The sequence below is a fragment of the Falco punctatus genome (assembly GCF_963210335.1).
Source record: "Falco punctatus genome assembly, chromosome: 6".
NCBI lineage: Eukaryota > Metazoa > Chordata > Aves > Falconiformes > Falconidae > Falco > Falco punctatus.
In genome coordinates this window covers 34,973,169-35,000,332 of record NC_137585.1, presented here as the reverse complement: position 1 = coordinate 35,000,332, position 27,164 = coordinate 34,973,169, and the positions used below count along the sequence as shown (strand labels likewise).

Below are 27,164 nucleotides of genomic sequence, written 5' to 3'. Positions count from 1 at the left end.
TCGCTATGGAGACGGCAGCGCCCGCGGCGGGCGGGCCCGGCGGGACACCGGGCCGCGGCGGGAGCTCGGCGGGGGGAGGCGGCGGCGGGCGCGCTGCCGGGCCAGCCCGGTACAGCCCGGGGACGCGGGAGCTGCTGAGAGGTAACGGCGCAGCGGGACAGGGGCCTGGCCCGGCTGCTCGGCCTCCCCGTGCCCCGCGCTCCGCCCGAGCGCCGGGACCCGGCCCGGCCCGCCCCTGCGGCGGCTGCTGCAGGGAGGAGCCCCCCCGGCCCCCCCGCGAAGTGAAGCGTCCCACCGCGGCACCCCGGGCGGGAGCGGGGGCACCGGGCGGGCCCGGCCCCGGCTTGAGTCTCCTAAGCCGGCGTCTTCCCCTTTGGGTTTGGGTTGTGAGGGGAGGATGGCCCCGGGGCAGGCTCCCCGGCGCGTCCCCGCTGCTGCAGGAGCCCCCTCGGGCTGCCATCTGCACCCACACCTCATCTTTTTCAGCGATGATGGAGGAATCAAAGCTGACGCGTTTCCAGAGGCGATACCTGATGGACTGTGTGAAACGTGAGTGACAGCCTTCGCTGCCCGCTGCTGTGCTGGTGAAGAGCCTTTGCTGCTCACCTTGAGACAGGGGCGTTCGCCCATTGCCTGCTTGGATGGGCAAGGGCTTTAAAACAGCAGCACGGCTGCTGCGGACAACGCATGGATGTACGGGACAAGGTGTCCCCCAGGGTCATTCAGGGAACAAGATGTAATGGTGTCGCTTGAACCAGAGTCTCGTGTCAGCGCATACCAACAACCCAGGTGAGACATCTGTGACACCCTGGGGTCTTCGCTTGCATTGCTATGGTGGATCAACAGGCAGGTCTGCTGGTGGTGGCATGGGGCCATCCATCCAGGCTTCTCTCTGTCTGACTTACCGTTATTTTTGGTTTGTTCTCCAGGAGGAGATACCCTGCCTCTCCAGTGCCACCCCACATCCAGCAAAGAGCCAGTGCCTGCAGCGCCTGCTTTCTCCCCGCCAGTTTGTCAGCCGAGCAAGCTTTCAGCTAAACCACATCTCCGACCTGCCAAGGTCTGCCAGGCAGGAGATGCCTACACCCGAGAGAAATTCAAGCCCCAGGCGAGGCGTAAGTCAGCAAACATTTCTAATAAATAAATGATGCTGCCCAGTCCCTCTCCTCCCCTTCTGTCCATCCCCTGCCTGCAATCTCAGCAGCAGCAGGCATTATCAGTTGCTCTTCATCTTCACGCTTTCTGTCTTCAAAGATGCTTTGAAAATGGATCTCTGAGGGAACACATACTGAAAGTGCTCACTGACTTCTGCCCGCTGGCTGGGAGGGTGACAGGCAATAGGGACTCACACAGTCCTTGCGTAAGAAGGGAGCACTATGTCATTTTCTTGTTTATAAACTGAAATCAGAACACTGATGTCAGTTTGGTTGGCTCTGTATGCCTGTGTGGTGCTTGCACAGTTCAGTCTGGGGATGAGCTGTCGTTAACGTTAACACTTCTTCTGCGTCATTAGCAGAGAAGTAGTGTGGCCAGGCTCCTCCCTGACGAGACAGGCTGATAAATTTTTTTTCCCTGGCATTCACAGGAGATTTGGAAAAGGAGAAGCAAAGACTACAAAACATCTTAGCGACAGGGAAGGATGTGGTGGAGCACAACGTGAAGCAGATGCTGGTTCAAACAAAGGAAGAGGAGATACCTGAGCCTGACCGGTTTGAAGAATGTAAGTCTTTATGTAGCCTGGAGGAAGGCAGGCGGGAAGCCTGGGAAGCTGGCTCCCTCTGAGGGCTGGTGTGGCAGGCTGTGTTGCCACAAAGCTGTTTCCAAGAGAAAGGACATGCTGCTGTGACACTGTGATCCAGCCACCCCTGCAGAGCTTATACTCCAGACGTTTGCTGGCAGATTCAAGCTCTCTGGGCTGCCTACACAAAATGAACTCTGCTGGCAGGGGAATACCCTAGGGACACACAGGGTGACCTGGGCAGGAAGCCCAGGTACTGTGAGACCTTTTTCCAGCCAGCGTAACTCAACATACTAGGCCACTTGCCAGTCTGACCATGGTTTGGGCTGTTTTCTTTCACTCCAAGTTCATAGCAGTTAAGCTAGCAAAGCTTGAATGTCGAGCAGAATTTTAAGCAGTGATGGACTTCGGCCTGCAGAGTATTCTGGGGTGGCAAAACCCTGCCTAATACCTCTCTGTGCTTGAATCTTCAATGTGTATGTACACCCCGGCCTGCCCTTTGCTAGCCAAGGCAGCACAAAGATGGACAACGCTAGAATAATGTGTACAGAAGGGGTGCTTTGGTCACTGCTGCCAGTGTGGCTGGCTTCACGCGTGCTTTGTATCCTCTAAAACTTGTTGCAAGCTGAGTGTTGTCCTTGACACATTTGAAATACCCATGTACGTAGTACTGTGGCAAGATTTGGACCACCTGGCTGCACGTCTGTACTGCAAAGCAGCAGCTAATGTTCTGTGCCTTTGCTGGTCCTGGGAGCAGAGATAGTTGCAGTCACTGGGTGATGCATGTCAGCTAATGAACAACAGCTTTAAGCAGGTTCTGCCTCCATCCACAGACTGGTTAAATTGCCCACAAGCAACAGAGAACTGTCTGTACAAAAACCCCTAGAAAGTTCCTGCTCCTGCAAGATGGGAAGCAGTAAGGAGATGGGCGGGGGGAACATTTCCCATTGTGTAAGGGACTGCTGAGGTATTTTGATGACACACACAAGATGAGTGTAACAGCAGACTATCACCCTTCTCCTGGCAAGACTGCTGTTTAAGCAGAGCTAGGAAATTGGTGGTTCAGATCTAGACAGAAACATACTTTCTTGCCTTTTGGCTGAATTCTGTTTCCATGGTGTTTTCTCTTATCTGTCAGTGGTGAATGAAGTTCAGGAGAGGAGGGAATTCCTGGCAGACATGGAAGCTCTAGGACAGGGCAAGAAGTATCAAACGATTGTCCTCACTGAAATCTCACAGGTACGCAAGGGCAGCACTGGCTGTACAGTACATGGAGGGAACCCCTAGTGTCAGAGCCCTTAAAGCAGGGTCTTCTCTGATACCCGAGCGGGGAAGGGGGCAGAGAACTCTTTCCCTTCATGGCATAGGACAGGTGTGAATTTGGGGAATGGGGATAGACGTTTTCAGCCTTTGTTTCCATCTCTGCCTGTAACTTAATTGGGAAAATAGAACCTTTGTTCTTGAAATTAGCAAAAGAAGAAAAAAAAAGCTGCCAACTTTCTCCCTGCTTAGCCCTTCCCCTTTGTACTTTGCAGAAAATGCGTGAGATGGAGATCATTGACAAGAAGAGAAGTGAGGAAATGAGAGAGATCATGGCAAAAGACTTCCCTGGTGGGAAAAAATCTGATCCCTACAACTAGGCCAAGGGAAAAACACAAGTGCAATTTGTTCCCACCTCTTCTTCCTAGACTGTTGGCATTTGAATCTCAAGGGCTGGTCTGTGCCTGCGCCTGGAGTAGGGTAGCACCACCTGTTGCCTAAAACCAGAAGGCAGGAGCAGTTTGTGCATAACTGGTGACACAAGAAAGCTGTTCTAAAATCCTGCCCATGCACTGGATCCCTTCTTGCTCAATGATATTGAAGAGCGGAAAACACACAGCAGCGAGTACCAAAACATGACAAAGCAGAGCCTCCTTATGCCTATGCAATACCTCAGAGCACAGCAACCCATCAATAAAAACATCACTCCTTTCCATCCACCCAGAGGTGCAGGTTTCTCATGGCAGCACGATGCTAATGTGCACGTTGCCACCCACATCTGTGGCCCACTCCTGTCCCCGAAACTCTGGGAATGGCTGTACTGGCAAACAGCGCGGAGGAAGATGCAGCTGCACAGCCTTGCACAAACACAAGCCTCTGGCATTGCTGCAGGTCGGCATGATTGTGCGCATCAGTAAACTTCTTGGGTGGCAGCTGAACTGGGCAGACACTGAGGGACAGCTGTGCTGAGGAGGGAGAGGGGATTTCAGCCCAGTGCCCGCTGCTCTTTGCTGTGGGCTTGCTGTGCTTTCTTGATGCCTGAAAGCACAGTATGCAGAATAGCCATCAGCTTCCCACAGAGCCTGGATGTGGCTGTTTGCTTACTTCATACATACCCCCACCTCTGTCTGCCAGCCGGCTGAAGCATGACGTCCCACTATTCCTGCACAAATCACAGCATAAAGTCTGCCTCCCAATTTCCTTAAGATCCCATCACCTGCTTCTTAGCAATACTCGTCAGCCACTCCCCAAAGCTAGGCAGCACACCCTGTCCCCAGGACAGCGCAAGTACACAAAGGAATCAGAAATCTAAGCCACGATTGTTTTTTAGATCCAATGTTTCTTTTATTTCTGTTCAGGTGAATGGAAGTCATGGAGTTAGTACAGTGTAATTTACAAATCAAACTTCTGACCAGGCACAGGGCCAAGGGGTGTCGGGCTGCAGCAATCCCGATGGCCTTTGGCAACAGCAACGTGACAGCAGGCTCTAAAGCGGATTTGTTTCTCCTCGGAGAAGAGTTATGCCTTGGGATCTCCCCTCCCCTACCACTGCTCCTCATCAGCCTGCTGGGGTATGGCAAGAGTGAGATGGCATCACCAGAACAGGGCTGGGCTTGCCACCTCCCGGCCACGGGGGCCACACTGGGATTGAGGAGGGGCTTGGGTCCCTCAGGTTTTGGGAAATAAGAATCCCTTTCCGGAAACACCATGCCAGCCACCTTGCAAGGCACTGCTCCGAGAGCATTTTGGCTAAAGCCTGTTAGGTTTTTAGAAGGGACTGCAGCAGATTGCTCGGGGCTGGTTATGTCTAATTTGCTGATGAGAAGGCATGACAAACAGCTGACCAACCAAACACCCATGAAACACTAATTCAGACTGATCCAACAATTCAATAAATAACTCCTCACCTTGGAGGATAAGGCAGGAAACAAAAATGGAAGGAAGAAGGGATGCTTGGAAGAACACCACTCCCCCATTCCCTCCTCCAATGTACACACATGAACACACACATGACAAATAAAATAAGGGGTTTAAAAAGTTTTTAGGGTGGGTTTGAATTCATCTAGTAAAGGAGGTGTAAAAAATAACCAGCCAACCCCTGCACACTTTTAAAGTATACACAGACGAAGCTGGGTGAAGGTCAGTTGTGACCGTGCCGCCCTCCCCAGCCGCTTAAGGGTGGCACTGGTGAGCAGGGGCACAAGCTTAGTGCCCCTTGCCAGCACTGAGTCAAGTCTTGAGTTTTTCTGCCCTTGCCTGGAAAACGAACGTTCCTCCCTCCCTGTGAAGGCAGCAGTCAGTGGTGTTTAGCAGCAGTGGGGGTAAGATGTCCTGAGTAAGGTGCATAAGCTACATCCTAGCAGCTGTACGCAGTCCCCTTTGGGTCCTCTCAGCCCTGTTGCAGAGCCCGCCCAGCCCTGGCGCTCAAGGGAGGGGACAGCTCAAAATAAATAGGGCACCAGTTATTTTTTTGGCTACGGCTCTAGAGTCTTGTGATGCGGGAGTATTTTCTTAACATTTTAGTTTAGGCCAGTAAAACCCAAAGAATCCTGATTCTAATGCCAGGGTTTTCTCCTGAAATTAAAAATGGGACAGGAAGGGGACAAGAGCGGGTAGGCAGGGAGGGACAGGCAGACCCAGTCCCATCCTAGCGGAGATCAGAGGCACGTGGAACTGTCACAGTTAGAGCGGGAGAAGGGATGGGGGGCAGTTAGTGCAAGTTTTCCCACAAACACGAAACTCCTTGGCTTGCTTCTCAGTTAATAACAAGAACACAGAATGGGGTAATTATCTGAAAAGCAAATCTGTCTACTCCCCACCTCGTTAGCAAGGCTTCACGGAGGGGATGGTCATGTTCCTCTGCAGTCTCGGGAAGGGGAGTGCTTTGTTGGACTCCCCCACTCTGGGCAGAGGTCTGGCATCTCCCTGGGGCAGCAGCTCTGGTGCCTGGGGAGGGAGCTGGGGGAGAGGCGAGGGGAGTGGAAGGAGACAAGCCCCCCTTCCTGGCAGGCATCCTGGCCAGCTGTGGGGAGGCCAGGGCAGTCAGGCAGCACATCCCTCCCACTGCTGGTGTTCCCCTGCTCTAGCTTTTCTCCTTGGGCGATTTGCTCTTGGAGTCATGCTTGTTGCCCAGCAGCTTAAGCACCTTCATGGGCTTGAATTTGCCTTTCTTCTTGCTTTCAGTCTCCGTCTCCTTGTGAAATTCTGGGGTTGCAAAGGGAGGTTGTTACTGTGGGACGTGGATGGTTGTACACACACTCACACAACAACAGGGGCAAGGGTGAGAGCTATGAATCAAAGCCCTTCACTGTATGCACACTTCTTTCTAACAGGGGTGCACAGCACAACTGTGCCCCAAACTTTAACAACCCTACAGCAAAGGCTCCAGAGTCTACACAGAACAGATTACATCTCTCCTTCTGCACACAATTTCACGAATGCTGCACCTTGCTGGGGTCAGCAGTGAGAACATCACTCCAAAAATCTTCCCAATTGTTTCTTACCTTTCCTTTTAATCATGGCTTCCAACATTTTATCCTCCTCCTCTTCTCTGAAAGAAAGAATGGGAAAGAGATCAGCAATTCAGCCCTGAAAACAGCTGCTGCATTGTTTAAGGCTAAAGAACCTCCTACTTATAAGCCACAGAGGGGCAGATCCATCACTGTCTTGTGAGCATTTGCTACCAGCAGATTAAATCCCACATGCTGCATGTACTGCCCTGTCTTTTCCCACACAAAGCATTCAAAGAGACAAGGACTGGGAAGCCTGGGAAAGACATCAGCAACAGGGACATCTTGGGACACCCCCACAAAGCCACTCATGTGGTGCTGAGTCAGGCAGGCTACACTTTTCCGCTTTTCCCCTCTCCCCTAGCCCACCCCACTCCTTACTCACCTCTGCCGGTCCTCATCCAGGCAGTTCACAATGGCATTCCTCTGCTCAATGATGGTCACCAGCTCTTGCATCAGCACCTTCTCCCTCCCTCGGTCCTCCTCGGTCCAGTCCTTCTCTACCCAGCCAAATGCCGAGGAAGGACAGGCAATTAAATGGCTGAAGGAGCTGTGAAACTCAGCTTTGGGGCAGACACAATCCCCTGCCACCCTGCCATATTGCAGGGCCAGTTGGGCTGGTGGTGCTGTGGAGGGAGAGCCCTGTACGTGGCATCCCATGGGGACAAAAGCAGCATGTCACCACACAAGGCTGGGGAATGCAATGAGATGGGGCAGGACAGCATCTCTAGAGCCAGCTGATTGCACTGACATCCCTAAAGATCTGTTTCTCTTCAAATGAGTCCCACCTAGACCAGGGGTAGATGATTCCCCGGTGAAAAATGGAGGTAGCTACCCAGCATGATGCTTTACCTGGCTTGTTGAGGAGGCAACGCAGTTCATACTCCACATCTGACTGCCGCTGCTCCAGGTTCTGTTGCTTGAAGCTGCAAGGGAAGAGGGCACCGTCAAGAACCACTGCAAGTCTCCAGAGAGGTGGAACATCATCCCAAGGTACGGGGTGAGCTTGGAAAGAACCACCAGCATGCTGATATTATCCTCTACAGCCAGGGAACCAAGTACCAGCAGGGACCAGCCCTGGCTGCTCAAGGCCCTCCTGGAGGAGACATTGCAGGGACTCTGGTGACTTGCATTGAGTCCGTTCTGAGTGTGTTTTGATAGATTTGTCTGCTTGCCCTCTTTCCCTCCCTTCTCCAGGTCAGGAGGCCATGTCAGGCACTCCCCTGAAAGCACAGTTTCAGGAGGGCTGAGACAGGGCTCCCTGTAAGAGCATCAGTGCCTCCCACCTGCTTGCACGTACTTACATGTAGATAAGCTCCGATTCATGGCGCACTAGCACATGCTTCTCATGGATGAGTTTGAACCAGTCCACCAGCAGGCTGTCCTCGGGGCTGTCTGCCAGGCAAAGGGACAAATTAGAGCCACCCCCAGCCCTGCAGGATCCCATCACCCTGCAGCAGGCTGGGCTCTGTCAAGTCAGGAGAGGAGCACTGGGCTAGAGCCAACCTGATCTCAGCCTGTTTCTGAGCCCCAGAGAGACCTTATCTCTTCTCCTACCTGTTTCCATCTCCAAGTCCATGGTATGGCTGTGATCATTCTTGGAGCCCAGCACAGCCCCTTGTGCTCTTCCAACCCCAGCATCAGCAGGGAGGAAGTCACGGCTATCTCCTTGGCTGGACACTGGGCAGCCCTAGGGTCTGTTCTGCCCCACACCCACAGCCAGCCTACCTCACATACCATTCTCAGCACTGCGAAGTTTTTCCTCCAAGGCCACCCCACGGTGCTCCAGCTGGTCCAGCTGGTGCTCAATGGCATCCATCTCCCCATAGATGTCTTCCTCAGGAATGTACTGATCTGTCTGCACCTGCCAAACCATGAGACTTGCATTACCATCAACCATACAGTTCCCAGGAGTAATCCAAAGGCCGGTCAACACTAGTGGAGGTGGAGAGACAACAGAACACTCCACCTAAGTGTGGATCTGAAATCCCCACCCAGCTCTGAAGCAAAGGGAGATCATGGTGCTGCCGTCAGTGGGGTCTAGCCTAAACACCATCCTCCCCAGCCACAACCACCTGCAGTAATCCCTACCCACACATGCATCCACCGGGAGCATGTATACAGCTACGGCCCTGGGGGTAGTACAGAACTGGCTTTTTCCCATCTGCTCCCGAGGGTCCTTCTACCTTGCGTTTGATCAGTGGGAAGCCATGACCCGGTGCAGGAGGACGAACTGGCTTGGAGCCCTTGGGAGGTTTCTTTGCAGAGGGGGAGGCAGCAGGTGATGGCTTCCGGTTGAAGGGGTTCTCTTTGCAGGAAGACTGCAGAGGGGGGAACAAAAGGAGGTATGTGAGGGTCCAGCAAAGGGAAGGGAAGGATATAGCATTCCACCAGCTGGGACTAAGCAGACAGGACAGCCCCAGGGTGTGTCTTGCCCCACACCTTCCTAGAGGAGGAACACAGCACTGATCTCAACCAGCAGCCTAGCCATGGGGCAAAAACCAGCTGTGCTCCTGTTTGGCATCAGTTGCCCAGCTTCTCTCTAACAAACACACCGAATTGTTTTCTTTCACGATTCTCTTCCTATGTGCTCTGACCACATGACATCCTGCCTCTTCTCTAGCACATGGGGCAGACAGAGTACAAGCAGAGACACCATTTAATAAGCACAAGTCTGAGGCCACAGGGGGTCACACACCAAACTGACCTAAAGGGCAAGCCTGGACTTGCGATGTCCACTGTGACCAAGTGATACGTGGGGGAGAAAAGTTCCCTGATATGGATGGGAGGAAGGTCACCATCTCACCTTCAGCTGCGGCTTGGGTGAGGAAGGCGTCTTGGGGCTCCCAGCATCCCCATCTGAAGTCAAGAGGACGGCTGTAGTGCTAGCCCCAGCAGGAGGCTTGGGGGGCAGCCGGCTGGGGCTGGTCTTTAAGCTGCCAGTGGAAACACTCCTGCTGGCATGTGGGGTGCTGGGCTGTGCCTCCCCACTGAAGCTGGCCAGCTCGCTGGAGGAGGAGAAGGAGGAGTTGGTGGAGAGGCTGGCTGGGGCAGCAGGGCTTTCACTGGAAGAGACACTGGCCAGTGGCGTGTCAGTGCTAGAGGTCTTGGTGGCTGTTGGCGTGTGGACAGTGGGTTCAGAGGAGCTTTTGGGCACCGAGACCTCATCGGTGTCACCCGGCACCTTGGCTGAACTCTCAGAGTTGATGCTCTCAAGGCTGAGGGCTGGAGATGGAGTAGAAGACGATGGCTCCGAGTGTGACAGCCTGGAGATGGGGTGGTGGGCTGCAAAGCAAAGGGAGAGCTCAAAGAGGAATAGGGGGGCAGCCAGGAAAGAAGGGGAGAGCAGTATATGCTGGAGGCAGGGGTGAGTGCAAAAGGAATCAGTGTCTCTCTGTCTCCAGAGAAGACAGAAGGGACCCTCCAGCACAAAGGTCTTGCCTGTAAATGCTGTGCTCCAATAGGTAGAGAGGACATGGCTAACACAAGTTCCAGCACAACCATCACTGCATTAAGGCCTGGCCTGCCAAGGTGATGCTGAGGCACCTGGGAAGGGGGAGCCTCCAAGGGGCTGCACCGGTGTTGCAGAGGTCAGATTAGGCAGTGGGAGGAAGCTCACCTAGTGGGGAAGCACTGGGGGCTCGTGGAGCTGGCCGCTTCTTTGCCTTTGGGCTGCTGGTGGGAGTGATGCCATACCAGGGGTGGAGAGGCTTGGCAGCAGTCTCACTCTGCTCCTGCTCAGGCGTGCTCTTATGGGCAGCAGCAGTCTCCTCTTCCTCCTCATCCTCCTCCTCAAAGGGGTTGTATGGTTTGGGGTCTGTGGCGTCAGACCTGCTCTCCTCACTCCTGGCTTTCCCTACCTCCTCCCCATCCTCCTCCTCTGAAGTCCTACTCAGAGTCTCGTGGCTGCTGCCTGGGGGGGGAGGGGGAGCTGGCTTCTTCTTGGGCTCTGCTTGCACTAAGGCCATCCACGGTGGGTCCTTGGCTCTTGCAGCAGCTCCAGCACTGGGGGAAGAGAACGGGAAATCGAGGTGGCAGGGAGCAGAGACAGGCTGGGATGGCGAGGCACAGGAGAGGAACTTCGCTCTCAGGGGAAAGGACAGACGGAGCAGCATGTTTCCCATGCAGAAGCCAGCTTTCTCATCCAAGGGTGGCCCTAGTCTTCCCCAGACACAAAGTGTCTTGTTCTCTGTGGGCAAACCTACAGGCCTCAGGGAAGCACAGCCTGCCTGACTTGCCTGCTGGACACAACGTTCTAGTTTCTGAATATTATAGCCTCCGTCTGCTAAGCAGTGGTAAAGGCTGAGCTTCATGGGCACAGCTGTTCTCCCCTCCCTGACACCATTCCTACACCCAGCTCTGCTCCCCAGGCTATGGATGGAGGGGGAGTTGAGATCAGATACCTGCCCGCATGGTCACACTCCCTTCCTACGCTCCAGAGGACTGTTTGTCACCTTATCACCCGAGTGTCCCGCAGCTGGAAGCACCCACCGTTGCTCCTCTGGGGGCACAGCCCTTGGCAAGATGACACCACAGCTCAGTGAATCACTGCTTATGAGGAAAGTGGCCATCACTTGCCACACGCACCCACTCCTTGGCCACTGCAAACGTTGGGTGCTCATGCTACCTCCGGCCCAAGAGCAGGCAAGAATGAACCAGCACCCATGGGCTCCTGGTAAGAGCCCAGGAGATGTAAAGGTTGCAGCCAGGCACTCACAATGTCCCTGCACCAGACCTTTCCCAGGACAAACCCTCCACAAGCCAGGCAAGTGTCCCCTTCTCAGCATCCACAAGCAGGACCATTTCAGAAGGCACTTGGCAGTCTGCATGTGCCACAGAAATGCCTTCCTGAAGTCCCCACACTCTTTAAAAACCCTGAGAGACAAAGACCCTGGGAGATACAGACAAATACTGTCAGTCTTGCTGTACTGGCCTGGCACCCATTAAGGGAAGGGGCCTGATCATAGCCTACATCCTCCTAAAAGCAGGGGCTGACGGAGGTGGGAGAGGAGCTGTCCCTATAGCCCCACCTTGCTATGTGGTTTGCAGGTGATCTGTGAAGAGAAGGACGTACCGATCAGAGGAGCAGGGTCTCCCTCGGGGTTTTGGGACAGGGGGGCTGGGTTCAGGTGCCCTACCTAGAAAGACACAGGGTCAGACTGTCACAACACCAAAAGGACATGAAGAAAGAAGTTAAATCAACATGAGGTACCTCTTACACATCTTTCTGCAGGAGGCTGGCTCTTCCCACTCTCTGAAGACCTCACGGCATTTCTCCCACAATTGGTGCAGTCAGTCAACCCCAAACATCCCCTTTTGCCTTCTTCTTCCCACCCCACGAGCTGCACCTGGAGACCTGATGTGCCTCCCCCGACCCCACACCTGCAAACTGCTCTAGCGCGGAGCTCTGGAGAAACGTAAGGGAGCAGGCAGGTGTGAAACCTAGTGCTGCTCTCCCCACCAGGAGGATGGCTGGCAATCCAAAGCTCAGTGTCTGAGCCCGAGATTTGTTCAGAGGCAGAAGGGTGTCAGGCTGTAAAGAAGGAACAAAACTCATCCCACCTGCAGCCAACCACCTCGGCGGCTGGGAAAACCGAGGGTAACCATCACTGTGCTCTCTTACCATTCACGACGGCAGGCCCACACTCGCTGCCCTCGCCCTGGAGCGTGGACCTGGGCCGCGGCACTGGGTGAGAGGTCGGAGGGGAGAGGGCTGACGTGTCCGCAGCCCTCCTTGGGGCAGGGGTGGGTCGCATCTCCCTGAGTCGTCCATCCAGTGAGCTGGCTTTGTCCTGGCTGAGCACTGTGGGCTTGCTGGGAAGGGGAGGTCTGGGGGGAGTTTGGGGGACAGGTGCCTTGTTGCCTGCGTGAGCAGGGGCCATCGCTGTCTCTGCTTTGCTGGGCATGTTGTCCTTCTCCACAGGGCCAGCAAGCCCCTCTGCAGGCATATGGGTCTCTGCCACGCTCTTCAGGGAGTCGCCATCGCTCTTTCCCACCTCTGCTCCTGTGGGGAGGGTATCCTCACCCACGCTGCCAGCCCCAGTTTCAGTCCTCAGCTCTGGGGACCGTCGGTCTGGGCTGGGCCTCCGCTCCACCCTTCCACTCATGGCCAGTTTACCACGATGCTGTGTGCAGACAAAGGTCCCTGCCTCTGACCCGGGCTTGTATGACCCTGGGAGCAGTGTGCTGGAGCATTCCTTACACCTGCCAATAAGAAGAGAGAGCCCCATGAGATGGGGAATGCCATCCTGCCCCTCAGGGAAGGCAACACACCTGGGAGATCCTTATAGGACCATGGAGTTGATTCCCACCCCCTGCTAATAAATCCTAGCACAGTCTTGGGGAAGCCATTCAGGAAAGGAGAGGAACAGAGAAACATCACCATTGCACTATATGAACCCATGGGGAGTTCACAACTCAAATATTGTGCACATTTGTGCTCCTCCTCCAACTCAGAAAAGATCCAATAGATGTGGAAGGGCAACAGTTGGTATCGGGATATCACATGGTTTCCAGGCCTGGAAAAGCAGAAACCCATAGTTTTCTGGGAAAAGATGCATCTGGTGGGGGACGGGACAGAGAGCAACAAGATCACATGTGGTGGCCCTGGGAGGAGGAGAGGGATCAACCACATCAACAATTCATAGACATGAAACAGGGAGTATCAACTGGAATTAGGGGCAGGTGGTTCAGAACTGGCACAGGAAGGCTACAGGCTCCCTTGCGGGTGCCAAGGGTCTAGGCAGGTTAAAGAACTGTCAGACACATTTGTGTGTGCGTGTGTGTGTGAGAAATATAAGAAACCCTCCAAACTCTGAGTATTAAATAAAACTATGCCAATTCCAACTCAGGAAATCCCTATGCTGGAGGCTTGAAGAGCAGTCAGGAGAAGCAGCATACAAGCCTAGCCTGGTCTCATGCTCACCCTTGCTGGTGCTGACCATGGACCCCACCAGGGTCATGGCCTTTGGTTGCAAGGACGCGGGAATGACACAGTAGGCGTGTTCTTACACTCTGCCTTGCCTGTTGAAACTGAGCTAATAGCTTCCCTGTCCTTTGCTGTCTGCCACATCTCCTTGGATCATCCACTCTTTCCTCACTGAGCCTTTGAATCCTCCCTAATGAAGCCCTCCAGGCGCTGGCAACCAAGTCAGCCCTTTTCCACCTGGGAAGAGAGGTGGATAGCTTACATGAAAGACAGCCAAGGGCAAGGGGCTGATCAAGCACTCCCATGAAAACCAAGCTTGTTCTTTCTTGTCTGAATACCTGGTGCTTGCAGCAGCTGGCTGCCCTACACTGCAAGCAGCTACTTTTGGTGAGGAGTTCTGCTCTGGGTGTCCACTAGATGTAGAGCAGAAGTGTGAGGACACAGAGGCTCTAGAGAAAAGGGGTATGATGAAATGAAGAGATGGCAAGTTCAGGCAAGGGGAAAAAAAGGTTTGTTTTGGTTTTATCTCTGCCAACCCACAGAAAATGCTGCCACAGGACATTCCTGACCAAACAGCACCCATGAACAAGTGGGGGGAGGGGGGAAAGACAAGAAAAGCATAAGAAAGCAACAAACCTGGGATAAAATTAGAGATCTCGCTGCTCAGTCCTAAGGGCCATGAGATGTGCCAAGGCAGACACAGCACCTCTACTATTCCTGGCCCATGAACAATGCTGCACCTGCACCTCAAAGCTCCTGGTTTTGCCCCAGTTGCAGATGGGAAGCTTGATGGGCCCCAGCTCAGCCCCCCTCCTGTAATGTTGTTTGTATGACACATCCCCAGCTGGTTTAGGCAGGTGAATGAGGTCTCCTGCAACTTTGCAATGGCTCAACATTTCTGTCCTCCGATGCCAGCTGCCCACTTGCCAGTTCTTGTCCTGTGGCCCACATGAGAGCTCTCATCCCTTCACCTTCAGAGCAGGGAAAGCAAGTAAAATGACTTCACAGCTGCTGCAGGTAAGGACCTGCACCACAGAGCTGCTGACGTCTAATCCCTCATTCCTCAGTTTGGTAACAGTCTGCAGCTCTCCACATGCTCCCCTGAGAGCTCAGCACCACCTCAGGCAGCATGGGAGCCTGTATATCCAGTTGAGGATGTGGAGTGTAGGTGGAAGGAGGTCTGTAGGATGATGTCCTGGCTTAGACCCTACTGGAAGGTTGTGGTGGTGGTTCTGGGTAGGCAGGTAGTAAAGAGGCAGAACATCGTGGTTTATGAAGGCAGCAGAAACGCAAGGTGCTGGGATCCCAAGTCAGTGAAGCGGGAAAGCATAAGAGAGCAGGGGAGGCAGGGAGCAGGGGAGGTAAGCAGCACAGAGCTGGACACAAGGGGCTAGTCAGACCTTTGGGACAGGGGGCTGGCCTGCAAACAGACCCTTTCCAGTATTATTTCAGGCACTGTTGTTAATGCTCCATACTGCCCAAGGACACAGACACAAAGACAGGGTGCAGCTGGCCACAGACCTCCAGTTTGCTGAGGAGAGTGGCCGCCCCACCAGGCCTGGCCATGACATACCTAAAGCACTGGCGGTGGTAGAGCTTGCCCTCGGCCAGGTAACGCTGGACCAGATGGACATGCTGCTGGCAGGCGGCACAGGTACTGCTGAGTGTCGTGCGCTGGGACTGCTCCGACAGCTCCGAGGGGGCATCATCCTGAGACACAATGCACGGGGAGCTCAGGATAGGGGCCACGAGCTGCTCCCCAGCCCATAGCTCCTCCAGAGCAGCTGTTCTGGGTGCAAAGCCTAACACTGAGTGTTTGTGGCACAGCTCAGGGGCTGACCTCAGGGGCTGACAATGCACAGAACAGCTGTCCCCGAGCCCAGGCGCAGACAGGCTGCCTATTCCCAAATTAGAAGGGGTCAGTCCAAAAGGTGTCTTGCCCCTATCTAGGGCTGAAGGGCTGTGGAAGGGACTAATGTAAACCGCAGGCATCAGGGACCAGCAAGAGGAACCCCTTCTCTCTGGAAAATGTGCCAGCCCAGACATCTGCTAAAACCTGAAATAAAGGGCCAAGAAAGAAAAAGGCATCTTATCTGCTCCTCTAGTCCCACATTCCTGCTCTTTCCTCATTTACAGGGTTACCCTCCCATAGGAAGGAGGGCGCTTAGGCCCTGGGTAGCTCAAGGAACCACCTGGCACCAATCTGCCAAACCTCTTGCCTGCCATGGACTAATTTCAGTCCAGAGACTCCTAGAGAGAAATCACTCTCTCAGCTGAGTCCCTCAAGGCACCAAAATCGCAGACACCCCTCCCACCCAAAATAAACAGGTAGCTCCCTGCAAAGATCTGTCCTCCTGTGACGGGCTCTCTCCCATCTCCTCACCTGCAAGGCAGGGAGCAGCACTGCCTCAGGCTGGCTTTGAATCAAGAAATTAGGTACCTGCGGTGCTGGGGGACTCTCCACCACAGCCACGGGCTTCTTGTGGGACAGCAGAGGAGGTGAGGAGGCAGCAGCTGGGCGCTTCATAGGCGGAGGGATGCTGGCTGGAGGCAGAAGGCAAGGAGGATCAGGAACAGAGGAGCGGTGACTCACACCACCCATGTGGGGGGAGGGGAAAAAGAAATCATCTAGCCTTGTGACACAGGACCGGACTTGCCGCTCCTGACACTTCAGTGCCTATTTTAGGTGGATGAGACAAACACAATTAAATAATGGTTTGGCTGCGGGGCTGCCAGAGAGCTTGGCCCTGCTGTGGATCCCCTTCTGTGGCTCAGGGATACCAGCCTCTCACTATGATTTGATTTACTCATTAAATGCTGCTTGGATTCCTTGTAGTCAACTCCCTAAGCAATGCTCAAAGCCCAGAGCACTCCGGGTAGCTGCTGATGTATTGTTATGACCGACTGGGCCCCAGGGCTTCTGGGCTGTCAGTGTGTCTGTGAAGCATCTCTTGCCCATCAAGGCCGGCACTCACACAGCAGTCCCCAGCGGGAGTCCTTGGCTGGGAGGCCAGCATCCCTGGAGAATTATACAGATGCGGAAGAGATTTATCTGATGTTGTGGCTAGAAAGCAGAGCAGAGGAGACCTGGAGCTCTCGTCTCCACCCAGGAGGGATTCCCTGCAAAAGCTGTTTCAGAGCAGCATTCATCTCAGGTTGCGGTTGCAAGGACAAGATGAGCTGATTTGAGACACTCCACCCTGGCTCCCCTCCCTCTGTCCTCCAGTCACTTTACACTTACCGATGTGATAAAAATCATCTGTGGTAGGCGGGTTGCCTATCGAGCTTTCTCTCATTTTGGTGGGTTAAAGCAGATCACAAGAGGGGCTGATGAACACCAGGGGTGGTGGCCCAACCCAAGCAGCAGGAATGCAGCGTGGAGGGAGGAGAAACAAGGCGTTCCTCTTTCCGCAGCCTGAGCTGTTAAATCACTCCCCACCTCTTGTGAAATCTTGCCCTACTGCACTCCTTGTTCCAGGCCTTTCTCACAAGCACCAGCGAGATCCAGGAGAGGCAGGTACTACCCACTCCTCTCCCTTTCCCCACAAACACACATGGCACCCATTTGCCACAGGAAGGAGGAAGCACAGGGTAATGCTGAGTTTCTTATACTCAAGTGGGAGCAAACTGGAAACCAGAGGGGTGGGAGGACACTCACCTTGGCTGGGGTTGTTGAAATGGTTGTAATACTGAGACACGTAAGTCATGATGCTGAGGCAGTCAGGGACTTTCATGGAGACCATGTCATTGGGATCTAGCAGGGCTGGGATGCCCAGCTCCCGCTCTGCCAATTCAAAGGCCTGCAGGAACAGCAGAGAGAGGCATTAAGGAGAGAAAACTGATGTTCTTTGAAAAATAACAGAGAAACCAAGTTGAAGGACTCTGGGGAAGGTTAAGTAGTAACCCTGTGGCATCCGTGACAGAGGCTCCCAGACGTGCCGCTTGACTTGAAAGGTGGCATCAGAAGCAAGGGAACAAGTTGTTCCAGCTGCCCTTTCCTCCAAGTCATTTCAGCTGCCTGTGCCCCTGGCAACTCACCTGAGAGGTCTTGTCCTTTGGCTGCTGCACTAGGACAGTGAGGGTAACCCTCAGGAGGTCTCAGTTTTCACTGGAAAAAAACCCCAGTGTTTTTTCAGCCCATGAAACGGGCATACCACCAGGCCTGTAAAGGGCCTAAGGCTGGGAGATACTTCCAGCGACACAGCCAAATGCTGGCTTTACTGAGCAGTGTCCCCAGCCACCCCAAATACTCACCCCACAGGAACACCAACTCCGCCCATCCTTTCACGCTCTGGGGTGCTACATCTTCCCCTCCCACAGTTAACATAGCTATCCTGGCTCAACAGCCAGCAGCCTGCCATGTACAAACCACTTCAGTACTTTTCTGTGTCACAGCAAGCAGAAACAACAAGGACATTGTGATAAGAAGCACGCAGCTCCTACAGCTGCATATACGGCTACTTAAAAGGAAGGAGTGAAGGAGGAAAATAGGTGTTTCAGAGCTTCCCACTTAGCAGTGTATGTGGGTTACTGGCTATACGCCGGCCATCCCACTGTTGTGTCAAGGGCAGCATACCCACACTGATCTCCAAGGGAGGGGGGATGCAGGACTACAGCAGGGACCAAAGAGAAACCAAGTCAGGAGGGGAACAGTGTGGTGTGGGCACTAAATGGTGAGGTACCAGGTGCAGGATGTGGGTGAAGCCTGAAGGTGCCTGGTTTCTGGGGCACAAGATGGGTGTGGGATCTAAAGAAAAGGAATGGAGAAATACATGAAAATGGATATTTGCAGTAACTGGAGGTGTAAAATGCCCCCTGTGGACACGCAGCTCTGCTCAGCTTGGCTTCAAGCTGGTTCTCTGGACAGAGCCTTGCTGAACACAAGGCTGCAAGCAGCAGGGAGCAAGGAAAGACCCCAGCTTAGGGGTCACTAATAGGACAAGAAACCCATTGTGTGGCTCCTGAATGCGAAAAGATAGCTGCTAATGGCAAATGACCCAAAATAACCCAAATGACCTAGCTGGACTCATCTTGGGAAGGTGATGGCCCATGTCTCTCCATGGACTATCAGATGGAGCCGGCAGCAACTAGGTCTTTCAGCAAAAAAATCAAGGCTATTGCTGCTCTGTCCTACCATTAGTCCGTGGGGCTGGGCTTCTCCCCATTCCCCACTGCTTACTTCTACTATTGGCTCCAGATGTCCCAAGCAGAAGCAGAACATAGGAACCAGCCCATGTCCAGCATGACCTTCCTCTCTGCTGATACCTGTAGTAAAACTAGCTTCCAGCTTCCATCGTGTAATGGGTTTGGTTTGCATGGCAAGGTTTTGGGGGGAGGGGTGGCTACAGAGGTGGCTTCTGTGAGAAGCTGCTAAAAGCTTCCATTGTGTCCGATGAAGCCAATGCCAGCAAGCTCCAAGACAGACCCACTGCTGGCCAAGGCCAAGCCCATCAGCAGCAGTGGTAGTGCCTCTGGGATAACATATTTAAGAAGGGGGAAAAAAACAATCTGCACAAGTTGCAGTGGAAGAGAGGAGTGAGACTATGTGAGAGCAATCTGCAGACACCAGGGTCAGTGAAGGAGGAGGAGACAGGTGCTGGAGCGGAGATTCCCCTGCAGCCCATGGCAAAGCCCATGATGTGGCAGACTGTCCCTCTGCAGTCCACGGAGGTCCATGGTGGAGCAGATAGCCACCTGCAGCCCATGGGGAACTCTGCACTGGAGCAGGTGGATGCCTGGAGGAGGCTGTGACCTGTGGGAAGCCTGTGCTGAAGCAGGCTCCTGGCAGGACCTGTGGCCCCATGGAGAGAAGAGCTCACGCTGGACCAGGTTTTCTGGCAGGACTTGTGACCCCACGGGAGATCCAAGCTGGAGTAGTCATTCTTGAAGGAATGCACCCCATGGAAGGGACCCACACTAGAACAGTTCATGAAGACCTGCAACCCTTAAGAAGGACTCATGTGGAGAAGTTCATGGAGAACTGTCTCCCACAGGAGGGACCTCACACTGGAGCAGGGGAAGAGTGTGAGAAGGAGCAGCAGAGAAAACGTGTGATGAACTGACCAGGACTCCCATTAGCTGTCCCCCTGCACTGCTCAAAGGGAGTAGGTAGTTTGGAATTCGAGCATACAAGAAGGGAGGGGTGAGAAGGTGTTTTTAAGTTTCGGTTTTAGTCCCCATTATCCTACTCTGATTTGAATGGTAATAAATTAAACTAATCTTCCCAAAGTGAGTCTGTTCTGCCCCTGATGGTAACTGCTAAGTGATCTCCCTTGTCTGGACCCATGAGCTTTTTGTTGTACTTTCTCTTCCCTGTCCAGTTGAGGAGACGAGTGACAAAGCAGCTTTGGTGGGCACCTGGCATTCAGTTAAGATCAAACCACCACACACTGCCTGCAAGTGTGGAACAGCTGAGGTCAAGAAGATGTGGCACCGTTTTAATCTTCACCTGAGATGTTGTCTTGGCAACTATCAGGATACCCATCTTATCTTCCCTTCAGTACAGGCTAGAAGCTGGTGTTTCAGATTCCCTTATGTTTCCAGAGAAGCTCCCCCCTGTTACTTACAAACACAGATTTTTCTTACACCCTCACCACCATCATGAAGTCTTCCCACACTACGTGACCTCCATCAAGTCATTCTCACATCCCTTCTTCCTTCTGTACACTGATTAATGGGGACTTACCAAGCGATTATTCCCATAGACATCATCCTTGGAGAGAGAATCAAAGTCTCTGAAATAAGAAAGCACAAAAAAGCCACATGAGGTGCAGAGGAAAAGTGCCCCAATGCCACCACACGAAGGTTCTCAGGACAGCCAACTTTACAAGTCAACATATAAGACCCTGGATAAACAAAACCTTGGCAAATCAGATTTCACGTTGAAAGGGACAAAGAATGTCATTCTCATCTCTTGTTACCTGCTTCTCCTGCCCTCATGATTAAAGGCTGCAGAAACACCAGGGCCATGTTCTGATCAGCACCCCACAAGGTTGCACTGAAGGGTGCACAACATCACCCCAAACCTCCCCCTCCAAGGTCACCGGCACAACAGCAGGAGGAGGAAGAAGCAGCAGATCCTGCACCTCAAGAGAAAGAGCCACCTGTGCTAGATCTCTCCCTTGTACAAGGGTCCACAGACAAAGAGCCCTGCACCCACCTTAAGAGAGCTGAGGTCACCTCAGGATTTGGGGTGACACAGAAGGTGTTAAACCGCACTTCTGTCCTTGCTTGCTCCCCCAACACTCAGCCTGCTGAATGCAAGGCACTCAGGGCACAGAGAGGAACCCCAGCAGTTCCCAACCCAGGCATTTCACATTGTTCCCCTGGATCCCTTTTGGGGGGATCAATCAGCCCAGCCACGGGGATCAACTAGCTGCTCTCCTCAGAGCAGCAGAAGGCAGAGGGTTAAAGCGATCTGCGGGTTTTCAACAGAAGGGGAAAAATACAGGAAGGAGTTAGTTATGCCTTTTTGCATATGCGCGTGGGTATAATGTGTGAAAACAGCATCACGCTAAAGGGATCACAGTCCCTTCCTGCCAAGGATCTCAGCTTTGTTACCAAAAAAATCTCATGCAGCAGCTCGCTGTGCCTGTGAGCTGGATTCACAAAGGAGGACACAGCCCAGAGGGGTCGAGGGTCAGGCAAAGCCACCCCAGTGGCCCAGAGAAAGGTGCCAAAGCTCAGGAGACTGACCCTGGAAAGACAATTCAGATTGAGGGGAGGAGTATGTCCCCCACCCCAAAGGTGGTGCGCAGGAATCGGGCAAGATGGCAAATCCTCAGCTGTGCGCCTGCAGAGAGGGTCTGCGGGAGCCTCCCTTCCTCCATCCCCCTTTGGATTTTATTGCCTTTTCCTGTAACACTGACCCAGTCCACCCCAGCACCACACTGCAGGGCCACCGGCCCCTTCTCGAAGCCCTTCACCCTTTCACGCGCCTTTCCCAGTGCTGCAGAGGAAGTCCATGATGAGCTCAGGAAGATTCTCCCATCTGCCCGAGCCACCACAAAACCACATTTCCTTCGTTCAAAAGCAAGAGGCTGCTGGTGCCGTTTCCTCCCAGATAAATTAAACCACGGCCACTGGCTGCCGCAGGACCAAATACAGCAGACACGTGGAAGATGGGTCAAACATTCAGCTCTGTGTTTAGCACCTTCTGAAAGCTCATGCAAATACGTGCACAGAACTCAGCATATTCAAAATACCACTTTTCCCTCTCCACATGCTGGTGAGAGAAAGCTTCAGCCTAGTGAAAACCTGTGCCTTTTTTGTATTTATGACTAATCTCCACTGGGAGATTTTTTTCCCTCCAAGACTTTTTTTTTTTTTTTCCCCCCCCCTAGAGAACTCCTTTAACCTTGCTGTTACTTTTTTTCCCTTTTAAAGAAAATACCAGCTTGGGAACACAGGAGAAGTGATGACAGCAAAGTTATACATCAACTGCCCTCTAAACATTCACGACCTTCATTTTGAATGCCCTCACTTTCAGGATATGGGAGTGGTGCAGCTGGAAGCTCAAAGACTCCTTGGTGGCCTGGGCTGGGAGAATATTTTTTGACAGGCATAACACCATGTCCACTCTGCCCCAGCGAACCAAAGCCATTTTAGTAAACCAAGGCAAATCTGCCTGGGAAAGGAGATGCCAGCAGAGAGGATGTAAAATTCGAGAGGTAACAAGGGGGCTACCAAACAGCAAGGGAATAGAAGATTTTTTTCCATTAATGTAGGATTACAGCCTCTCAGCTTTTACCCAAGATGTGGAAGTCCATCAGTACGAGGCCCCATGGATCACCGTTTATTGAGTTCCTCTCCACTGCATTTTCCAGCTCCCTCTCAGAACAAGCCAAGCAGGACTGTGCTGACCTCCATCACATATGACACGAGCAGTCCCACATGCAGCTATGTTGCATCTCCATGCATGTTCCCTGTACCAACGTGCAAGGAGCATAGCTTCTCAGGTATGGGGGAAAGTCACCCCGGGCATACCCCTTTCCTCTTTATAAACTGCCTCATTTGCAGAAAGACCAGAACTTGCCATCCTGCAGCTCCATGACATGTGGCTGCATGTCACATTATTATCTTGCCTTGATTTCACCAGCCTTTCATCCAGCTCTGCTCAGGCTCCTCTCCTGATAACATACCAGTCCCAGGGATTCAATGTAAGAAGAGGGAAGACTCTGGCTATCCCAGCTGAACAACTGTCTTGACTCAGCAAACCCCAGCATCGTAGCATATCATGGAGTAATATTTCCACGCAAATAACATCCCAAATGCTTACCTAATTAGATACATACAGAGCCACTAAGCACTCCGGGGTTTAGGGCAGCTGCCAGGGAACACAGCAGGCCAAGGGAAGGGGGATGGGTGTGCCATACAGCTAAAACCAAAGCAAATTCCTGGATTCCTCAAATATAAATCATGAGCACTTTAACGGCAGTGCCGCATAATAAGCCCTTCAGCTTTCCAGGTCTTGTCAGGGAAACGCAGGCAGTACAGAGGAAGGAACAAACGAGATTTGTGATCCTGCCTGTAACTAAATCCATGGCTCTAGGGACAAAACAGCGTTTCTAACACACGGCTCTCATCTCCTGTTTTCCTCAGGCCTCCATCTCTCTCAGCAGTTCAAAGGCATGTACCATGCTCTTATTCTTCTTGCCCTCGAATGCCAAGAACCTCCCCTGAGCTCCAGGGAGGCTGCACAGCTTGGGATGCTGAAAGATGCTTTTTGCTTCACTAAGCTGCAGCAAATGCCTTGTAAACACTAATTCCATGCTTTAGATTTCCAGAGCACTGAACAAACAAACTCATTAATCCCCCCAGTTCACTGTCAAGTTGGCCTGGAGGCTTCCAGCTTAACTGACAAGGGAAAAGAAGATATTAAGTGTCTTGCCTCAAGACCACACAGCCAGCAGTCCAGTCAGAGGCTACATCTAGGTTTCCCGTTCCCCACTTGGGAGAGAGAGAGACAGGGAAACCAAGCGAGGTGCATACAGTAGCAAAGCTAGAGTCAGGGACTTTCAGCTTCATGGTTCAACACACAGGTCCTGCAGGCAAGCATCTCATCCTTGGTGGTCAGTTCAAGACACCTTTAGCCAGATTCAGTAGACAGCAAGCATTGCCGGTCTACTTCCTTCAAAAAAACCACCATGTTTCCAAGAGCTCTGCACGAGCTTCTCTGAAGCTCTCCAGCGGAACATCCCTCTGTCTTATCCCATCGTAATAGTGTTCAAATCAGGGGTCATGTGGAAAACTGTCCTCAGCCTCACTAACCCGTACGGCCTTTTACGACAGCCTCTTCCCCAGCATGTCACCTGTCAGCATAGCAGCACACAGGGGAGCATCTGGGCAGGGTCAGACAACTAGGACAGATCAACAGCCACCACAGCTGCAAAAGAAAGCCCAGAGGCTCATGGTGCCAGAGGAGTGGTGGCACACAGGTAGGAAAGAGAGCTCTAGCTCAGCTCTTGTACGGATGTGCCCGTTCCTCCCCTCTGTGACCCAAGGGGAAGCCAGCAGGAAGCAGGGAAGCAGCTGACTACAGAGGAACTTTAGCTTTTGGGGAGCAGCACAGCTGTCTCATGCAGGCCAGGCAGCCCTGCACAAAGGAAGACCACACAAGGTCAGAAACGTACTTGCAGATCCCTGCCAAGTCCCATTACCAGGCTGACTGAAAACACTTTAGAAGAAACGAAGGGCAACCATTTTTACTCTGCCGTCAGGAGATTTACTGCCTCTGATCCGATCTTCCCACTTCCAAATCGGGACAGGCTGAAGAAGCTGGAATCAGATGAAATGATGCTACTCTCCTGACCACCTTCTGAAAATCCTTCTACAACATGGCATGTCCTTGTAAGGCCCTGGGCTTTGTCTCTACAACACAGCTCGTGCAGAAAACCTGTGAAGCATTTAGTTAGGACATCTGCCAAGAGCAGATTTAAGCCCGCTGACAACTTAAGAGCAGCGGTTGCTGCTTAATGGGATAGTAAATATGGTTAATGGGAAAGCATCAGGTGGTTTTAGTGGTGTTTATCGTAAGCTTTTGCTGAACCTCTGCTTTTTAGTTCCCCATTACTGTGCCACTTAAAAAATAAATAAATAAAATTCAGAAACACAGTGATTGCAAGTGTTCCTGTCCTTAATTTACCTCTTCTCCTCCAGCAGCCTTGCAACTGGGAGCATTTTCAGAGGCTCTATTCTAGCTGGTCAGAGCGAGCCATACCCCCCAGGAGCTGCCAGGACACAAGGCCACGCAGCTCCCTCAAGACCCAGAGCAATGCAAAGCCACTGTGTAGAGATGCCCTTGGTGGTTCCCAAATGCCACACTGAGGGTTTTGTAGCAGCCACCTGAAACACAGCAGGTAGTAGTTTGGTTTCTAGCCTACCTGTTCAGCTTCTCATTTTAAGAACACAGGCCTGTTTTGCCCTCCCATAGACACCACAGCTCCACAGCGGAGTGACTGTTAACTTTCTGCTTGCTAGAAGTTGCTGTTGTGACAGAAGGCCATCCCAAGGCCAGCTCAGAAAACAGGATTTGGTCAATTCAGGCAACCTCAGAGGAAAAAACACCAGTCCTGGAGCAGAATGTGATGGGGGATGCACCACCAGGCTTTGCTAACAGGCAAGTAGCGCATGCATGCCCGAGGCATGGCAAGGTGGGGCCATGCCTACCTGCATTGCAAGGGCTACCAAAGATTAGAGCAGACAGGAGGCGGATTCCCAGCAGTGCTGGGGCACGCAGGGTTATAACAGCAGGTCGGGGCAGATTCCTTCCAGCAGATCAGCCAGTTTCTCCAGCCTGACACTGTGCCCTCAAGCAATCCTAAACTCACTGTCTACCTCTTGAAACTCACATTCCCCCTCAGAGCTACCCTGCAAAAGGGAGGCTGATGAAGGAAACTCAACTCTAAGCCATCTGCCAGTGGAGGCTAGCAAGGCTGGATATCCCCGCTGGTATATGCTACCTCCTGCTTTCACTGCAGCATCCACAAAAAACAAGCTGGAAGCAGCAACCTGGTCTCTGCAAGTTTTGGAGTGGCTGCCTGTGGCAGCCAGGAAATGTCCCTGTGCCCGGCAGGCCCCTGGTCCTGGGGAAGTGGGAACGTCCACCTCTTGCAGAGAAGAAACTCCCACACACCCAACTGCCAGCACCATGCCTCCTCCCTGGCAGGTACGGCTCCCAGCGGGTGCACGGGCCTTGCCCACCGCCACGCTCCCCTCGGCCTTAACACACACAACTGCTGCTAACCCCGACCTTGATGTCTTTGTGCGCCCAGGTCAGAGAGCTGCTTGCCCAAACGCGGCATCCTCCATCCCGGTACCCAATTATTTCGGAAGGCGCCGGAGCCACCGCTGCGCTCTCTGCCCCCGAAGCCCACCGCCCCTGCACGGAGAGGCCGTCCCCCCGCCAGCCCTCCCGGAGCGGCCTCCGACGGCGCCTCCATCGCCCTGCGAGCCCCCGCCCGCCCCGGCAGCCCCCGGGGAGCTGCAGGGGGGCACGGACGGCCCAGCCCCTCCATAAACGGGGCTCCCGGCGCCGCCCGCACCGCAAACTTGCGGGTCCCCCCCGCTCTTCCTCTTCCTCCCCCTGCCCCCTGCGACCGCAGGCCGGAGTCGGGCCCCGCGGCGCCCTGTCCGGCGCGGCGGGAGAGGCGAGGCCGGTGCCGCGCGGCCTGCACCGCCGCCGCACTCACAGGAGGTCGGGCCGGTGCCGGTGCAGGATAGCGCAGAAGGCCAGGCCGTCGCGGAAGGAGGCGCTGAGGTCGCGGATCTCCACGCCGCGGTACCCTTCGCACTGCCGGCGGCACCAGGCTTGCAGGGCGCCCCGCGGGCCCGACATGGGGGCGGCCGCTCCGACTGCCGCCGCCGCCCGCTGCCGCCGCCGCGAACCCAGGGGCGGGGCGGGGCCGAAGGGGCGGGGCCGAGGGGGCGGGGCCCAGGGCTCCCCGGGGCCGCGCGCTTGGCGGGCGCCTGGCCCGTGGCTCCGCGTGGGAGGAGCGCGGCAGCCTGAACCCCGAGCGAGGCGGGGGGCGGCGGGGCGGGGCCCCGGGCAGGCGGCGGGGCGGGCAGGAAGCACGGGAGGGAAGGCGACAGCGCGGTCCCCGGGAAGGGGGAGCCGCGTGTCCTGGGAGCGGCTCCCGGCTCCCAGGCGGGGAGGGCAGGAGGCTGGGGACGCGCACCCGCGCCCTGGCTCTCCCCAGCTCGCCGAAGGGTGAATTCTCAAGAGCAAAGCCCTGAACAACAGTTGCAGTCTTTTTTCCACTTGGTCCCTGAAGGAGAGGGAGGACAGCACGCAGGAACTGAGAACAGTTGGGACAGAATTCAGTTTAACTTCAGCTAAAGAAAAGAACAGCAGGCAGCCTCCCTTCCAGCCCTGCCGGCATGAGCCACGGCAGCAGAGAGACATCGGGCAGCAGAGCACATGTGGGAGTAGGTGGCTCCCAGGGTGGGCTCAGGGCCCGGGAGGGCTTTGAAGGCTCCAAAACACTTGGAGCCGCAGGCCACACTTCACAGGAAGCCCTGGAAGAAGCAGAGGAAGAGGGCGATACAATCTCAGGAACCCACGACATCAAGGAGATGGACTGACATGAGCTGGCTTGCACGCTTAGTGGGATGGTCTGACAAGGGCAGGAGAGAAACACACCATTAAACATTATTTTCCTAAACATGTTTTTCATTTCCAATTAGGCAAAGGGGGGCAATAGCTATCTCTGCAGAAGACAAACCCTGCACA

The 27,164-nt window shown here is 53.9% G+C and overlaps 2 protein-coding genes across 3 annotated transcripts; one reads left to right on the top strand and one right to left on the bottom strand.

Annotated features, from left to right (window-relative positions):
• On the top strand, window positions 1–4,897 carry LOC308065223 (UPF0193 protein EVG1). Its single transcript, XM_080390942.1, has 6 exons — window positions 1–141; window positions 487–549; window positions 930–1,115; window positions 1,586–1,720; window positions 2,877–2,977; window positions 3,274–4,897. Exons 1-6 carry the CDS (start codon window positions 6–8, stop codon window positions 3,376–3,378), a joined length of 726 nt encoding a protein of 241 aa, XP_080247068.1. The 5' UTR covers window positions 1–5; the 3' UTR covers window positions 3,379–4,897.
• On the bottom strand, window positions 4,318–26,466 carry MICALL1 (MICAL like 1). Of its 2 annotated transcripts, none has more exons than XM_080390931.1 (16): window positions 26,125–26,466; window positions 20,121–20,169; window positions 17,094–17,235; window positions 15,876–15,979; window positions 15,009–15,145; window positions 12,131–12,711; window positions 11,582–11,645; window positions 10,127–10,512; window positions 9,314–9,792; window positions 8,694–8,828; window positions 8,245–8,371; window positions 7,812–7,902; window positions 7,360–7,433; window positions 6,893–7,007; window positions 6,502–6,548; window positions 4,318–6,202 (listed from the first exon to the last, which is right to left on the bottom strand). In XM_080390931.1, exons 1-16 carry the CDS (start codon window positions 26,268–26,270, stop codon window positions 6,081–6,083), a joined length of 2,799 nt encoding a protein of 932 aa, XP_080247057.1. In that variant the 5' UTR covers window positions 26,271–26,466; the 3' UTR covers window positions 4,318–6,080. The 2 variants fall into 2 exon arrangements, with proteins under 2 accessions (XP_080247057.1, XP_080247058.1); XM_080390932.1 differs by having other exon boundaries at window positions 17,474–20,169; window positions 26,125–26,224.
• Between the last annotated feature and the right edge of the window lie 698 nt (window positions 26,467–27,164).

Excerpts from the sequence above, each read along its gene's own strand:
- LOC308065223 (XM_080390942.1), top strand. The coding sequence starts at position 6 with ATGGAGACGGCAGCGCCCGCGGCGGGCGGGCCCGGCGGGACACCGGGC. Across the intron at positions 142-486 it reads GACGCGGGAGCTGCTGAGAG|CGATGATGGAGGAATCAAAG; the intron begins GTAACGGCGCAG and ends CATCTTTTTCAG. Across the intron at positions 1,116-1,585 it reads ATTCAAGCCCCAGGCGAGGC|GAGATTTGGAAAAGGAGAAG; the intron begins GTAAGTCAGCAA and ends TGGCATTCACAG.
- MICALL1 (XM_080390931.1), bottom strand. The coding sequence starts at position 26,270 with ATGTCGGGCCCGCGGGGCGCCCTGCAAGCCTGGTGCCGCCGGCAGTGC. Across the intron at positions 15,980-17,093 it reads TTTCAACAACCCCAGCCAAG|CCAGCATCCCTCCGCCTATG; the intron begins GTGAGTGTCCTC and ends TTCTGCCTCCAG. Across the intron at positions 10,513-11,581 it reads AGACCCTGCTCCTCTGATCG|TGCTGGAGCTGCTGCAAGAG; the intron begins GTACGTCCTTCT and ends CTCTTCCCCCAG.